This window comes from Medicago sativa, chromosome 1 (genome assembly GCF_051527215.1).
Source record: "Medicago sativa cultivar Bolivia chromosome 1, Bolivia_mono, whole genome shotgun sequence".
Taxonomy (NCBI): domain Eukaryota; kingdom Viridiplantae; phylum Streptophyta; class Magnoliopsida; order Fabales; family Fabaceae; genus Medicago; species Medicago sativa.
The window spans coordinates 6,231,827-6,247,628 of record NC_140749.1 but is presented as its reverse complement, the minus strand read 5'-3'; the positions used below and the strand labels follow the sequence as shown (position 1 = coordinate 6,247,628).

The 15,802-nt window shown below is 32.2% G+C and overlaps 2 protein-coding genes across 2 annotated transcripts; one reads left to right on the top strand and one right to left on the bottom strand.

Moving 5' to 3' along the window:
• Positions 1-933: 933 nt before the first annotated feature.
• Positions 934-3,765, top strand: LOC146952081 (protein RICE SALT SENSITIVE 3-like). The gene is made up of 7 exons (XM_085741055.1): positions 934-1,187; positions 1,315-1,368; positions 1,516-1,647; positions 1,779-1,887; positions 2,207-2,248; positions 2,383-2,439; positions 3,108-3,765. Exons 1-7 carry the CDS (start codon positions 1,045-1,047, stop codon positions 3,534-3,536), a joined length of 966 nt encoding a protein of 321 aa, XP_085597181.1. The 5' UTR covers positions 934-1,044; the 3' UTR covers positions 3,537-3,765.
• Positions 3,766-10,540: 6,775 nt separating this feature from the next.
• LOC146952080 (cysteine proteinase mucunain-like) lies at positions 10,541-15,558 on the bottom strand. Its single transcript, XM_085741054.1, has 5 exons — positions 15,032-15,558; positions 13,235-13,470; positions 12,958-13,098; positions 11,884-12,336; positions 10,541-10,984 (listed from the first exon to the last, which is right to left on the bottom strand). Exons 1-5 carry the CDS (start codon positions 15,513-15,515, stop codon positions 10,889-10,891), a joined length of 1,410 nt encoding a protein of 469 aa, XP_085597180.1. The 5' UTR covers positions 15,516-15,558; the 3' UTR covers positions 10,541-10,888.
• Positions 15,559-15,802: the final 244 nt, after the last annotated feature.

The following is a 15,802-nucleotide window of genomic DNA, read 5'->3' as shown; positions in this document are numbered from 1 at the left end:
TTTGTTGAATCAAATGTATCTTATAAAAAGAACTGGAGGGAGTAAATAGCATGATAGGAGTACTCTACATTTTTCCCTTACCATGCATTCCTTCCCAAAGAATGATTTGTCATACGTCTTTTATTACTCTCTTCGTATGAAAATTTCATATCGGACTAATTAACTATTTTCTAGTGCATACATTCAAACTAGTAAAAAGGGCAATCCGATACATTAAAGCTCACGCATACGTAGGGTCTGAGAAGGGGTCCCACCATTTTGGTGTATTGTACACATATTTACCTTATTTTTTACTCAAAAAGTTGTTTCCAGAACTTGAACCGTAATTGGCAAAATTGAAAATTTATAGCAAAAATGCAGCCATGATTTGAGTGCAACGATCCAAAGCAATGCTTGATTAAGAAATCATTTCAATTCTAAATTAAAAAATGAAAAAAAAATGTTTTAAAGAAGCAAGTTATAGAGAAGTAGCAAGAGAATGAAACTTCTATTTGCCAGTCAAGGAAATATCAAACTCTAACCAATTCATTTTTAAGAAGATTTGAATTATAAAAGAGTAATAGTCATTTTGGTCTCTGGATGTGTAAGGAATAGTCACACTAGTCCTTCAATGTATCAAAATTTTAAAATAGTCCTTGATTGTGTGTTTTGTTAGTCAAAATAGCCTCTGACACTAAAATAATATCTCAATACTCACAATAACTCTTTTTATATAGGGACCGAAATGACAATGCAAGTATTTTAATGTCAGTGACTATTTTAACTAACAAAGTGTACAATCAGAGACTATTTTAAAATTTCGATATATTGAAGGACCATTATAATTACTCGTTAGATATTCAAGAACAAAAATGACCATTACCCCAATTATAAATGTCACTCACTATTCACCGGTCACCAAGCTGAAAGGGAAAGTCTAGGTCCACTCTAAAAATTACAACCATAATGGAGTGAGTGGGGTACCATTTTACAATAGTGTTCAACATTTTGGTCCTTCAAATGTGATCATTATACTCCCAACACTCTCCCCACTCTTTTTGCACAATGGAAAGTGGATTACCCTTGCTTCATTCTCTCTTGCAACATACTCTAAGAAACTTATGCTCATTTCCTACCTCTTCAACTTCTTCCAAATGGGTCTATGCTGTTTTCTGGAGGGTAGTACCACGTATCTTTCCTCCACCAAGGTAAAATACTAAATATTAACTAATGAACGTAAAATATTCAAGCAAAAAAAAAAACTTTTTTTTATAGTATAGGAAATTTGACTTTATGTTAATGTTTATAGACTACTAATGTGCTTTGTTGTTTAAGGTGGGAATTTGGAGGGACTTCTCTTGATCGTTCCAAGGGAAATAAAAGAAATTGGTAAGTTTTATTTCATGGTGATAATATTATCCTATATGTTATATTTGTCTCATTTTAGTTATAAGTTCTTTCGATAAAATATTAACAAATCATGTGTGTAAAATATTAATAACACGTTCTGAAATAATAACACGTTTTGTTTGTTAGGATTATTGTATGGGAAGATGGATTCTGTGATTTTAATGAATGTGAGCAAAGGAAGAATGGATGCTTGAATGAAAGATTTGGAGCTGATGTATTCTTCAAAATGTCTCATGAGGTTTATAGTTATGGAGAAGGGTAAGAGACAAAAACATTTCTCAAACCTTACACTTTCTTGCCATGTTTAAGAAAATAAGATTTTACTATCTTTTTAGTGGGACAAAAAAATTATTGTTTGATATATATATTGTATAATAAATATTATGCAGATTAGTGGGGAAAGTTGCAGCAGATAATGGTCACAAATGGGTTTATAGTGACACTCAAAATGGGTGTGATGCTAACTATGTTGGTCCATGGAATGCTTCAATTGATCATGTAAGGGATTTTGTTTTTTGAAAGAAATAAAAGTAGAAAGTTCTTCATATTTTGTCCTCCTTTGTGCAAATTCTAAATGTTTTGATTTCTCTTTCTTTCTATAACTGTCTTTTAAATTTGAGAAAAGAAATTTTTACAACCATTTTTTGACAACTTTTGTGTCAATTTTCTCTTTCATACTCAGATTATGTTTATTTCTCTCTTTATTGCTTTGATTTTTGTCAATACCTCATTTTCTTTGTAAATTATGGTTGCCGTTGTCCCATAAATTAACATTGAAATAGTTGTTCAAATAACACAACTCTTTAAATTTTGACAGCAACCAAGGGCATGGGAGTTTCAGTTAAATTCAGGCATTCAGGTTAGTTGGGAAATTGATTCAAATAATGACAAAAAAAAAACTTCATTTTCATGTTAATTATGTGAACAGCAATATTCAAATTTGTCAGATAAATTTAACTATAATGCTATCAAATTACTATTCATTTTTGGTAGACTATTGCTGTCATTGCTGTCAAAGAAGGCTTAGTACAACTTGGTTCATTTAACAAGGTACTGCTCCTTTTTCCTTCAAAATATGAGCACAGAACAATTTTGGTCTTTAAATATGCGCGGCACTGTCACAACAATTCTAACAATTCTTAAATGTATCAAAATTATAAAAAGATATCTAAACACATTTTTCGTTACTTAGTTAGTCATTGAATCTGTCTTTTATTAGTTAGTTGGTCATCAAATATGTTTTTCGTTAGTCAGCTTGATTCATAAAACTATTTACATAAAACACACCTTAAAATGTTTTTGTAATTTTGATACGTGTAGAATTCAAGGGTTATAGTGATAACAGTGCCTCACACAATTGAGGACTGAAATGATTGATTATTTCCTAAATATTTCGAAAAAATCGTCATTTTGGTTCTTTAAATGTCAAGCAAGTCCTTATGTAACAAAATTAAAAAACATGATGTGTCTATGCTAAGTCAGTTTGGTCCTTAAATGTATATTTCATTAGTTAGTTTGATCATCAAATATATCTTTCGTTAGTCAATTTAGTCCATAAAATTACAGACTAAAGATACACTCAGATTTTCATTTTTGCAAGTTTAATACATTCGTGGACTATAGTCACACCGACCCACATATTTAGAGACCAAAATCACGATCTACTCAAATATTTCATATTTCTTGAAAATCATTATCAAATCACAAGTTGTGTTCAGATTGCAGAAGATCTTGATTTAGTGCTCAACATACAAAGGAAATTCAGCTACCTCCAAACCATGCCAGGATTACTTTCATTTCAAAGACCACAACACATACCATTTCAACATCCATGCATTACCAAACCAAATTTCCAAATGATGGAAAGCAATGAAGTTTCTAAGAACCATGTAACCAAACTTAATAACATGCAAGATGAAAGATCCAACTATTTCTCCATGATAGCCATAAACTTAGGTTTAAATCATCCACAGAATGGAACATCAATGCCACCACTTTGGTCACCTCCACTTTCTTTGCCTAACAATCACATTCAACTTCATGAAACAAATAGGATCAATAACACAAGCCACAAAGTGAAGATTGAAGAGGGCACATTTCATATTGCTAATTATGGAGATCAAAAAGGAAAGGCAGGGTGGTCCTAATTCCTAAACAAATAACACTAGTTGTAGTAGTTTGCATGTAATAATTATAATTATAATTATGAGAGAGATGGTTGTATTTTGTACCACTGGGATTAGGCCACCACAATGGTATGGGTGGCACATTTTATGTGTGGCAAATATTCAATCAATCATAGCTATGTACTATTGCTTCTTCCTTTTGTTCATTAATGTTAAATATAAATGCAATGCTGATAATATCTGCTACAAATTATTGTGCACTAACATTTCACCTTTTCTTCTATTGTGTGAAAAGACATTGATGTTGCCTCAATACCTTATGGTCGGATCCCAATTGTCTAAATTATTTCTAAGCCATACAAAATGCTTATTTCATATATAAAAAAACTTAAAACATAATTGAAAAAGTTGTAGACTAAGAAGTGTAGAGAATGTATAGTTTGAAAAAACATTTTTTTGAACACTTTTACCTTATTTTACTTGTTTCCTATTTTCAAATATATGTAGTTTTGAAAACAAAGTGAAACTGAAACAATTTTTTTAAATAAAATATTAGGGAAGGGGAAAATTATTATTGGTTAAAGCTAAGTGATACTAATGATCACTTTACAATTATTATCTCAAAAGTAATTTGAATTTCATCATTTACAAATTACAGTTATAAGATCAAACTTTTATCACTGAATTGACATTTTCCAACAAACTAAAACAAAACAAAAATATGACAATTTTGTATATCAAATTGAAATTTCTTCAGACCAAACATATCTAATCTAATTTATAGTGTGTTTGGTTTGATGTTAAAGCCTGTTTTTTCACGTTTACAACCAATTTTACCGTGATTTTCTGAAGCTCAAATTTATAGTTTCTCTCCAAACGTATGTTTTTTTACTTTTCCACAGCTGGAGCAAACAGACACTTACAGGTGAACCTTTTTCACCAAGCAATTTAAAAGAATGAAAAAGTAGTTCCAATTATAACATTCATAACTTTGATAAATGCCTGTTAGATGGTAGTACTAAATTTAACCAATGGTTGCAAATCTCTCATAACCTCAAGGGAATAAAGATCAAGTTACCCTTTACCTGGGCTAGATTGCAAGTGGAGTGGGACAAATGTGTCAGACCCATCCCTATGAAGTGTGGTGCTCCATTTTGTGGGCTGGTTTTGAAAATGAAATGCAAGAAAAAAGAGTGATAATTGAATTTGAAAGTCTGCATCAAAGCTGTTGTAGGCGACAATTGGTATTTGCCTCTGGTCCCCAACAGCCAACACTACACTCTTTTTCTCCTAAAATTCTAAGGTCTATGAATACACGTACAGTACATAGGCAATGCTAAAATGATATTGGGGTCGCTTTATTTGGATACAAATTAGAATAATTGTTCATTTAGAGAATTATTTAAACTTGGAGGATCGGGTATAGAATAGTCTCTAAATTAATTGCTATCTTTAAGACTTGCTATTAAGGAGAGCTCTATGTCCTCAGCAAACATTATGACGTGAGACCAATGATACTTTGAGTAAACAAAAAAATATGGAAGGTTCATAGAAGAGCTAAGAAGGGTAGTGAAGTGGTAGAGAAAGAAGTTAGTAGTGAGAGGGTGCTCTTGTTTGTTATAAAGAGAGAATTGTAGGCAGGGGTGACAATATGCTAAATCAGACTTTAAAAGATCGGAGTCTGGCTTACGGTCTGTCGTAAGATTTTTTAGGCCAATTTAAAAGTTTGGCCTGATATTTGATCGAAAAAAAAAATTTCCCTGATCTGAGAATCTATTTACAGGGCTTTTTCACATTAAAGGCATAAAATAGTTCATTTTACCTACTTTTAAATAGGCTAAACGAACTTCAAAGTCTATTTAAAAACTTATTTCATGGTATGGTATGCAATTGAATTGTTAATTTTAGTTTTCTTGAGTTTTATGTTTAATAGAAAATTATATTTTTCTATCAAAAAAAACTTGAGTTTTATGTTTAATAGAAAATTATATTTTTATGTCAAAAAAAACAATATATATTTTAATATCAATAAAAAGTAAGTTTTAATAGATATGCATAAAGAGTCATAATAGTTGTGTTGTTGACTTTGCTGGATGCCTCTTCTCCTCATTCTTATGCACATGGTTTTGCAAGGTTCAACCTATAATGTGCAATCCAAGCTATTAAAAAAAAAAAATGCAATCCAACAAAGCGTCCTTCACTTGTGGTGTGAGGAACAAAGAACAGTATTTCACTCCTAAGAACATTTCTAAAAGTCTTTACTAAAGTTTTCCAATATTTTCTGTATTAAAGTTTTTAAAATTGGTTTTCTTCGGTTTGATATATGTTTAGATAATTTTTCTTAAACGTTTGTCTGACGAAGTATAACTTATTTAGATGAGTGATAATTTTTTTTGTAGTCCATGTAATAGCGTGTCTATATAACTGTACTGTAATATTAATATAAGTAAAATAGTATAAAAAAAAATCACTAATATTAAAATAGTAAATGAGTCCATGTGAGTGTTGCTCAAGTGACATGGATACTGTATTATATATATAAGGACTATTGTTCGAATATCGAATTCTCCATTCATTCATCTTAAAAAGGTAAAATTCTAGCCACCAAAATACTTAACAAAGAAAAATTGTAAATGAAACATCCCAAACACAAAAAGGATAAAAGAAAAATACAAGAGACCTTATTTTCATGTAAACGAAGCCAGTCTTGGTTTGACTCACCGATTTAGGGTGCGTTTGTTTCAGCTTTAAAAAAAATAGATTTTGAGTTAAAAAAATCTAGAGATTTTTTTTTTAGAGATTTTTAAAAAAATCTAAAGCTATTTCTGTTTGTCTAATATCATAAAAATCATTTTTTTTGAGATTTGAAACACTTACACTTGAGTTCCTTGCATTAAGAAAAAAATAGATTTTGGAAAAGCTACTTGAAATAGATTTTCATTTTGAAGCTAAAAATGATTTTTTTAGCAAAATGGATTTTTTAAAAATCTCAAACAAACACAACAAAAACTAAAAAAGTGATTTTTTACTCAAAAAAATAAATTTTTTTCAAAAAAAATCCAAAACAAACAGGCCCTTAAAGCATGCCCCAAACATATAATTAAGGTTGATTTGCTAGAGAAGAAACATCTTTGCTCGAAATATTTAGTTTTTCTTTTCTTTTCATTTTTATATTGCCTTAGGAGTCAATATATGTTCAAATCAACACACACGAAGATAGAAGAGTGTGGTGACTTATAATCAAATCTGAAATTTCACATTAAATGTCTTCACCAACAAAAAATACCTTTTCAGATTAAATACTCTTGCTCGAAATATAATTTAGGTTAAATTATAATTTAGGTTAAATTATATTTCTGGTCTTCAAGTTATTTTTAGTTTTTAATTTGATCCTTTAAAATTCTTTTGTTCTATTTTACTCTCAAAAGTTATAAACATTATACATTTGATCTTTTTTGGGAATGTATCTAAGGGATCAAACTATCCTATCCTAATCCTAATATTTAAATATTTATAACTTAAAGGCAAGGTTATCCCTGAAATTTTAGGTATCTTATGCGAATTATTATGCCCTATAACTGGATAATACTTGGGTGACATTGTGGTTGTTGACATTGGTGACATTGGCCAACCGCAATGTCACACGTGTACAAAGAAACAAAAAAATATTGTGAAAGAGAAAAAAGAAAGATATTTGTGACATTGTGGTTGGCCAATGTCACAATGTCACCTAAGTACTACCCCTATAACTATATATATATATATATATATATATATATAGAGAGAGAGAGAGAGAGAGAGAGAGAGAGAGAGAGAGAGAGAGAGTAGTGATGTGATCAAGATGTTTTTTCATAACATGATGCCATTCAACAATCTTCTCAAGTGAGAAAAGATATCGATTGTTCTCTACGTTAATAATCGTGTTTGTTCTATAAAAAGCTAATTTTTGTAATCAAGATATCTTTCAACATAAATTATATCCTAACTAAAACAGGGTCTCTTTTTATTGTGATATGTTGGGAGATTTGGAAGAACAGAAATGAGGAGATATTTCAAAATGTGAAAAAAGATGCATGGGCTTCAATCAATAGCATATGCTCATATCACTCTTCCATGGTGCGTGCACTTGGGCAATCTGAGAACCGTCATGTGTCTCGACAAGTGAGATGGTACCCTCCTCCTGAAGGTTGCATCAAGGTGAATGTGGATGGTTCTTCTTTTGGTAATCCAGGTAATGCGGGTTTTGGAGGCCTTTTAAGAAATGATATTGGAGTTTGGTTACATGGTTTTTCCGGATCATGTGGTAGAGCTTCTAATTTGCTAGCTGAACTCTCAGCTATTTGGAGAGGCCTTTATTTGGCTTGGGATCTTGGTTACCGGACTATTATTATGGAATCTGACTCTAAGACAGCTTTGAACTTGATCTCTAAGGAGCATCAACATGATTTCCATCCTTATGGAACATTACTTTCTCTCATCAGAAAGCAAATCTCCCTCCCTTGGTCAGTGACCTTCAACCACACATTCAGAGAAGGCAATGAGTGTGCTGATTGGTTGGCAAAGTTTGGTGCGAATAGTGTGGACACTTTGATGATGTGGACTTCCCCACCTCCTCAATTGAACCTTATCTTGTTGGCGGACGCTTCCGGGGTTTCTAGGAATCGTTTGTCTTAGTTTCTTTTTCTTGTTTTTTTTTTCCCTTTAATCAAAAAATATCCTAACTAAAACATCTTTCTAATTCTCTTTTTCTTTTCATATACGCTCTTAAGATGTTAATCAATATGCGGTGTTGTTTTGAAATCTGATTTGTCAATCAATCCATTTATTCACGAAAGTCATTTGTGGACCACTTAATTCATGTCTTTTCTTTATTGATAAGAAAAATTTAGGATGAGGGGTTGGTATTTCATTCATGCTCTTTAAGCCGTATAGAAAGGTGATTCTAGTAATTAAAACCTTATATTCTAGAGTTTGTAATGGAACAACCAGTTTTTAGCTTATAGGAGTAGTGAATTCTAGAACTTTCTACAGTAATGAATTACTACAGTTTTTAGCTTCTAGAGTAGTGAATTCTAGAAAATTCACTACTCCTTATTTTCTAAACTGTAGTAATTAAAACCTTATAGGAGTAGTGAATTCATGTTCTTTAGCTTTTAGCTTTTCTTTATTGAATTCACTAAAATTATCTCGCTCTACTCCCTATTTACTTGTTCATTCTCTAAATTTTCAGCTGTAGAAAATAATTTATTTGGATTTACATCATTATATGAACAGAAATTGTAGGATATTTGACAATAAAATTTTCATTTTCATGAGCACACTTTTGAGATTCAATATTAATTTCAATTTGTTTCTTTCTTTTCTGTTGTAGATGTCCATGAAGTTGTTTTCTATGCGACATATTAAAACTATTAGACAATAGCGCTCACTAAGTATAGCACCCAAGAAACCAAAAAATAGCAACGAGTGAAATGATAGCACCCGATTGTTGACTCCCCCATTGGCCATTACATTACTCAGCAGTGTAAACACTACAACTCTGAAAGTTTGAGAAACCATATAATCATTCACCATCAAAACCCCAATTCAAGCCTCCACAACTGACAATTGCTCTTTAGACACTTAGAAAAGGCCGAACCGTAATTGACTACCATTCGACACACTTTTTAAATCGGTGTGCAAAATGACAATTAATTGTGGTTCAATAGGTGTCTATGAGCAATGGTTAGGTGTCTAAAGAGCAATTGTCTCCTCAATCAACCCTCAACCCACATTTGATTGCTCCATCCTCTTATGCATATTAGCATGCACATTTAACTTGCACCTAGGGATCAGGGTGCTTCAAGTTTCAAAATCCACGAATTTGTCCGGATTTCATAATCCAAAAACAGTTCGGATTGTGTAATCCGGACTAAGGGTATTTTTGGAAGAAAAAATAGGGTGTGGTTGAATACAACAGGGTGGGAAAAGTAATAGTCAATAAATAATACAATCCTTCGGATCTAAGGAAAAGAATTAATGGCTAAGACTTGTCCCTACGAGCATTTTTTCCATTTAATTATTTTTTATAACACATTTTCTAGAAGAAAAAAAAATATTTTTTCATTACGATAAACAAACACAATAGATTTTTAAAAAAAGGAAGGAAAAAACTCTATGAATGTATAATCTACAATATAGTCGGTATCCCACCATATGTATCTTGATACGATATGAAAACAACCATGGGTTTGTATCCCAAATGACATTGTATTGTGGGCGTATCCCATGTATCATGATTCAATTTAGTACCCTACAATATTGTGACATTTGCGTTTCAATTGCAGAAACCTGCCCGGGTTGCGCGACTCGCGAAAAGTTCCAAAAAAAATTTCGTTTTTTATGGACCGAGTTGGGTTTTGCATGACCCTCCAAAAAAACCCCCAAATTTACCTGGTTTCCTTGGGTCGGGTTTATTTGACCCATCAAATAATGCATGTGAACCATTTTGTATTAAGGGTTTTGTTTTGTAACCTATCAATTAATTTGGAGCTATTCCCAAAAGCCGCTCACCTTCTCTTCCTTTACAGCTTCCAGCACATACACGATATGTTTTCCCTACACTCTACGGTCTATATGTTTGATTTTGATTGAACTAAGGATGCTTTATGTTATTTACTATTGTTTATGACTTGAGTTTTATTTTAATTTGAAGTATTTTATAGTTTATATATGATATTTTGAGTCAATTTTTTTTTTGTTCGTGTATCAAGTGGTTGAACAATACACAATACTTATCCCAATTTGACTATCATGATAACATGTGACAAACGAGCCTTTGTTTCAAATTGGAATCTAAATGCATTCATTGTTTCAACATGGATGCTTGATTATATTATCACCATCAATTTGTCCCACATGCGCTTTCTCTATCAAAATATAATGTATCAAATCAAAAAATATCTTCACAACTAACGCAATTAAGCTAAAGACATAAAGCATCAATGCATGTGCTTTCACGTAAGGACCAGGATACTCAACAAAAGTAACACATGAACATGTTATTATATATGAATATATCCAAGCATTACTGAATGATCATCAGATAATTTACAAACGATGAAAAGTACAATAATCAAATAAGTTCTTGGTTTGGAATTTGAATATAGAAATACAATGCAAATACAATGCATAGTTATGTACACAGTCAGTGTGTGACTGAAATTTGACACAATGTATCTGTTTGTATCATAAAATAGCGAACAAATATGAATGTTACGTGCATTGTCTTTGAAAACTAAGGAAAAGGGCATTCAGCTAGTGTTTTAGTCCTTTAATCTTCCTGAGTTCCTCCTCATCTTATCCTTCAGCACGTACATTTTTGAGTCGATGACTTAAGCATTGCTCATCTTGTTCTTACCACCAAAGGCCCAGTGAGGCTTGGCAGGAGTGCGTTTGAATGACTTCACTCCCAATGGGTTGTTCTTGCCCTGTGATCAAGCACATAAAAATTTGGATAAGCAAAAGTGTAAACAATCCATACAAATTTGGATAATTCCCGATAAAACAACTAAATTAAGAGCTTGTTCTATAAGTTCTTTTCCCATAAGAATTTGACTTTGTTTGGATAAAGTCGAATTGTTTTTATTCAAGCTATAAGTTGTATTCTTAAGTTATTCTGAAGAGCTTATGAAAATATTATGAAAACGAATAATAGACATGTTATAGGCTATTTTTCCATGTTCTCCCAAACAGTCTCAGTAGATAAACTCAAATAATATAATACTTAGAGCTTATTAGTTTAACTCTGCATAGTGCATAAGCCTTTTTATAAAAAAATTATAGGCTATCACATAAAACTTATGACGATAATCTGAAACCAGCTTATGGATATATTATAAGCTATCTTTATAAGCTCTTCTAAACATAATATGCATAATGCATCTCAATTTTTTAAGAAAACTATCTCATTTAACTCACTTACAAACACTTAACATTGAGAAATTGTTTTTTCTGCTAAAACTAATCATATTTTAACTGAAAACATAAAATATAATTCAAAAAGTCCAAATGAACGCAAAAGGGACATCACCCTATCAACAGGAAAAAAATCCAAAATAGTAGCCAACAATTAGTTCCAAGTAATGTTTTAAAAATGGAACCAGACAAGACAGTTCAACCAGTTGAGCAATGAACAGACACTATCTACGGTTCGGTTATTTAAACTGTTTGATCGTGGTTTCATTCCAATTTGAGCTGTTTAAAACGGTTGAACCATGACTGAAGTCTTTACGTTTCAATGTCCGGTTTGGCTTTTAAAGCATTGGTTCCAAGTGAAAATCCAATCAAAAATGCAAGCAAGTAAAAGATAAGGTTGACTTGGACATACCTTAAGACAAAGTCCAGCACGAGTGTCACAGACAGGATACTCATGAGGGCAGCAACTGTAGTGATCATCACAGCAAGTAGCAGACTCAAGAGGACAGCATCCCCACTCAAAGCAAGATCTTCCATACTCGTAAATACAGCAACAAGTAGAGCCTTCAGCACAGCTGTAGTAGCTGTCACAGACAGATGGTGGCTTGATAGGTGAAGGTGGTGATGGTCCAGGGTTAGGGGGGTTCTGTCCATTCTTAATTGGATAAGATGGCTCGATCGCAATTCCACACTTTCCTGCTCTGCTTGAAGCTAGATTACGTTCGAGTCTGATGTAACCTTGTTCGCCCCAGCTACCACCCCATGAATTTCTCACAATCCAATAATCTTTCCCGTTTTCTGTACCGTATCCAACAGCTGCAACACCATGGTCTAGTGCTGTTCCACATCTACCGGTAAATACACCCTGACAAGAGACAAATGGAATACATTCTAACAAAAAGTTCATGAAATATAACAGTATGTACCAATCTTGTGAAGCAAAGTAAAAAAAAATAAATTAACAGGCTATTGAAGATAATGTGAAGGATAGTTATAGCAAAACCACTTGCCAGACAGATGATTTTTATTCAAAATCAATATGTAGCATATTTGTCTCTATCGAATGTATAGGCAATGAGGAAAATATAAATTGTTTAGAAGAGAAGGAACTAAAATTTCCAATGTATTGTTAGATACAATATGGTTTAGATACATTGGAAATTTCGACTCTTTCCATTCATTGCTGCCATGCTATATAGCCACTACTAGGGATATCTTTCATTCGGAAACAGATTGACTGCAGTCATGCAATCACGCTTTGTGATTTCGGACCATCTGAAACATGCTTTGAATCCATTTTAGAAAGTCAGAATACTAGTCTAAGATTGCGTGATTATGTGAATATGGAATAAAAATTCCCTGGAGTCAGGGAAACCAAATTCTCTGCAGTCAGGGAATCAAAATCCATGACATGAATATGACGTTATCCCAATGCAACACAGTATAAAATTCCTAGTTTCATAGTAGAATTAATTTAGAAACTTACATATTCATATAACTGGAATTCCCTACCGCCTCCTTCAACAGCAACGGCGATAGGCTGGTTTGCAACAGCCTTTTGCAAGGCCAATTCATCATAAGCAGGAACATCTTCATAGTCATCAATTGTAACAACTTTAGCATTTTTCTGCGCACAAAGAGAATAACCAAACAGTTTAAAACCAATGAAAGAATTAGAGTGTTAACTAACTAGTCCTACTGATTAACTATCTTCCACAAACATTTACTATTGTCATTAAAAAATCAATGACCAAGTAACTAACCCTGTTCTGGTCACATCTACCATCAATAGCCTTGTAAGGGTAATCCTCTTCAGAGTCAATGCCACCATTACTGATGATGAACTCAAAGGCGTAATCCATAAGTCCACCATTGCATCCTTCGTTGTATGATGTATCACAGTCCACCAGTTCTTGTTCTGATAGTGAAATTAGATCTCCTGTCACAATCTTATTTATTCCTTCAACAGCTGCGATTGCTGAGAATGCCCAACAACTCCCTTCATTGAAAAAAAGAAGATAATATTAGCAATTTTTTGTGGACAAATTAAATTGTATGAATACAATTAAAAGAAGCCAAAAACTATCATGTTCCTTAATCAAACTCAGTTAATCATGGGGTGAAGGGCTTTTTCATTAGAAGAGTGATTAATACTTCTGCTCAAGAAATAAAGGATATTCATTATTTATTGACAAACAAAAAAGCATTATATTATGGTAAGATAGAGCCATATTATTACACCAATGATTGATATATTGAGTACTCTTGGGAGCTGAAGAATCTGAGTCTGATTGACAAGCACAAACCACATGTTACATGATTATCTACGTGTTCTCTTAACAATTTTGAGAATATTCAAAGAGATTAATTTTGATGCACCGTCGTCGTAAAACTTTTAAGGTAGTTAAACAGTCACAAAATATATATTTCGTATGACTTTTAAGGTAGACATGATTAAAGGCGTATATTTCGAGCCATGTTATGATTGATTGATAGATAAAAGTGCATATCAATTAAACCCATATTGAACAAACAAATGCAAACCAAGAATTCTGGTGATTTTAGGTGTAAGATATCCATCAGCTGTGGTGATGATACTCTTTATACTATATTTACTTTCCAAACAGACCTTATATGACTACAAAACAAAGAACTTAAGTATTAAGTAATACAAAAAAAAAAAGGAATCCATACTGCAAACGAAATCCAAAGAATTGTTTTTAGTTTAACACTATCAGTAAATCAAAATCAATCGTATGGTCTATGTATAATTAAAGTCAAACAATTTTAATGATCTGAGAGTTAGGAGGACAATTGATTATCAGTGTGTATGATTTAAAATTTTGTGCACCGGGTAAGGCCACATACAATACACCAAGAAACTGGGTAAGACTGCGTACAATACACCAAAAAATTATGGGACCCTTCCCGGACCCTACTTATGCGGGGAGTTTTAGTGCGCAGGTTGCCCTTTTATGAATTAAAATTTTGTAAGTTTCTTCTTCAATTTATTTATTTATTTTTGTAGATTTCATTATAAAACATGAAATCCCAAAGCAAATAAGGAAATCCAGATGAATTATCAGGATCAAGAGTTGATACTTTGATTCATATCATAGTCAGATCACAAATAAGAATCATGAAATCCTAATAACATATCCAAGAAAATAAGAAAAATCTAAAATTAAAAGCCTTGTATTTAATTTTAAAATTAAATAAATAAAATCAATATTTTTCAGCCACAAATTAAAGTACATCATTAACACTGAAATATTTTTTCCCAGATATTGTTACACATGGATGGCAGTAAATCAAAGATAAGATCATAAAATTTAAAAACAAAATAATATTCACAATAAGTCAATAGTAACAGACAGTAGATATTATTAATTATTAATTTAAAATCAAAGAATGATTTTTTTTTTTTGAGAAAAAAATCAAAGAATGATTAGAAACAAAGAAAAGAATTTAGCTTTATTTATTTATTTTTTATTTAAAAGAAAAAGAAAAAAAAGTAAAAAGCATCGAAAGTGTTTAAGATAAGTGATCGAAGTGCTTACCACAACTTGCTTGGTCTTTGACTCCAACAACAGCACCTTCCTTCCTCCAATCAACAGATTCAGGCAATTTATCACCGACACGTGGCGCATAACGATTGCTCCTAGAACCACCCAATTTCTTCATCCTACGGTTCGGATCGATCTTTGTTCCCAAAAACTTGCTTCTATACTCTTCGTTGGTTAGATCCGCGAACCGGGTCAACCCTAATCTATATGTCGAATTCAAACCGTTATGTTCATCAATGAATTTAAGGTTGTCTTTGAAGATCTCAAACCTTTTGTCTTTTTCACCTAAACCGTTGTAGGATTTTCCATGTTTCACCAACCACTCTTCGTACATAGTCAACACTTCTTTGTTGGTTCTTTTGCTTGTTGATTTGTCTGGGTGGGTTTTGTCGTAGGAGATGATCGACATGTCTAAGGCTAGTGAAACTGTGAAAGTGGCTAAGATGAAAACGATCATGAGTTTCATCGATGAATCCATTTTTTGGAGGAAGATGAAGAAGGAGAAGAAGGTGAGAAAGAATGAGAAGAAAAGGTGAAGTGAACGTGGACCTTATAAAGACACGAGGGGTGGGAAATTGGAAAATGGATTAATTTTAAATTATTTTAATTATAGATAATTATTATATTTATTATCATAATCGATGTTGATTAGGTAAGAAATTATAGCGTGGGATTTTTTTATTTATTTTGATGGATGGGTTATTGATAATGACTAACAATATTTTTCTAAGACCTTATAAAAAATATATTTTCCTAAAATTAGAC

Excerpts from the sequence above, each read along its gene's own strand:
- LOC146952081 (XM_085741055.1), top strand. The coding sequence starts at position 1,045 with ATGGAAAGTGGATTACCCTTGCTTCATTCTCTCTTGCAACATACTCTA. Across the intron at positions 1,888-2,206 it reads GGAATGCTTCAATTGATCAT|CAACCAAGGGCATGGGAGTT; the intron begins GTAAGGGATTTT and ends AAATTTTGACAG. Across the intron at positions 2,249-2,382 it reads AGTTAAATTCAGGCATTCAG|ACTATTGCTGTCATTGCTGT; the intron begins GTTAGTTGGGAA and ends CATTTTTGGTAG.
- LOC146952080 (XM_085741054.1), bottom strand. The coding sequence starts at position 15,515 with ATGGATTCATCGATGAAACTCATGATCGTTTTCATCTTAGCCACTTTC. Across the intron at positions 13,471-15,031 it reads CAAAGACCAAGCAAGTTGTG|GGAGTTGTTGGGCATTCTCA; the intron begins GTAAGCACTTCG and ends TTTTCAATGAAG. Across the intron at positions 13,099-13,234 it reads GTAGATGTGACCAGAACAGG|AAAAATGCTAAAGTTGTTAC; the intron begins GTTAGTTACTTG and ends CTTTGTGCGCAG.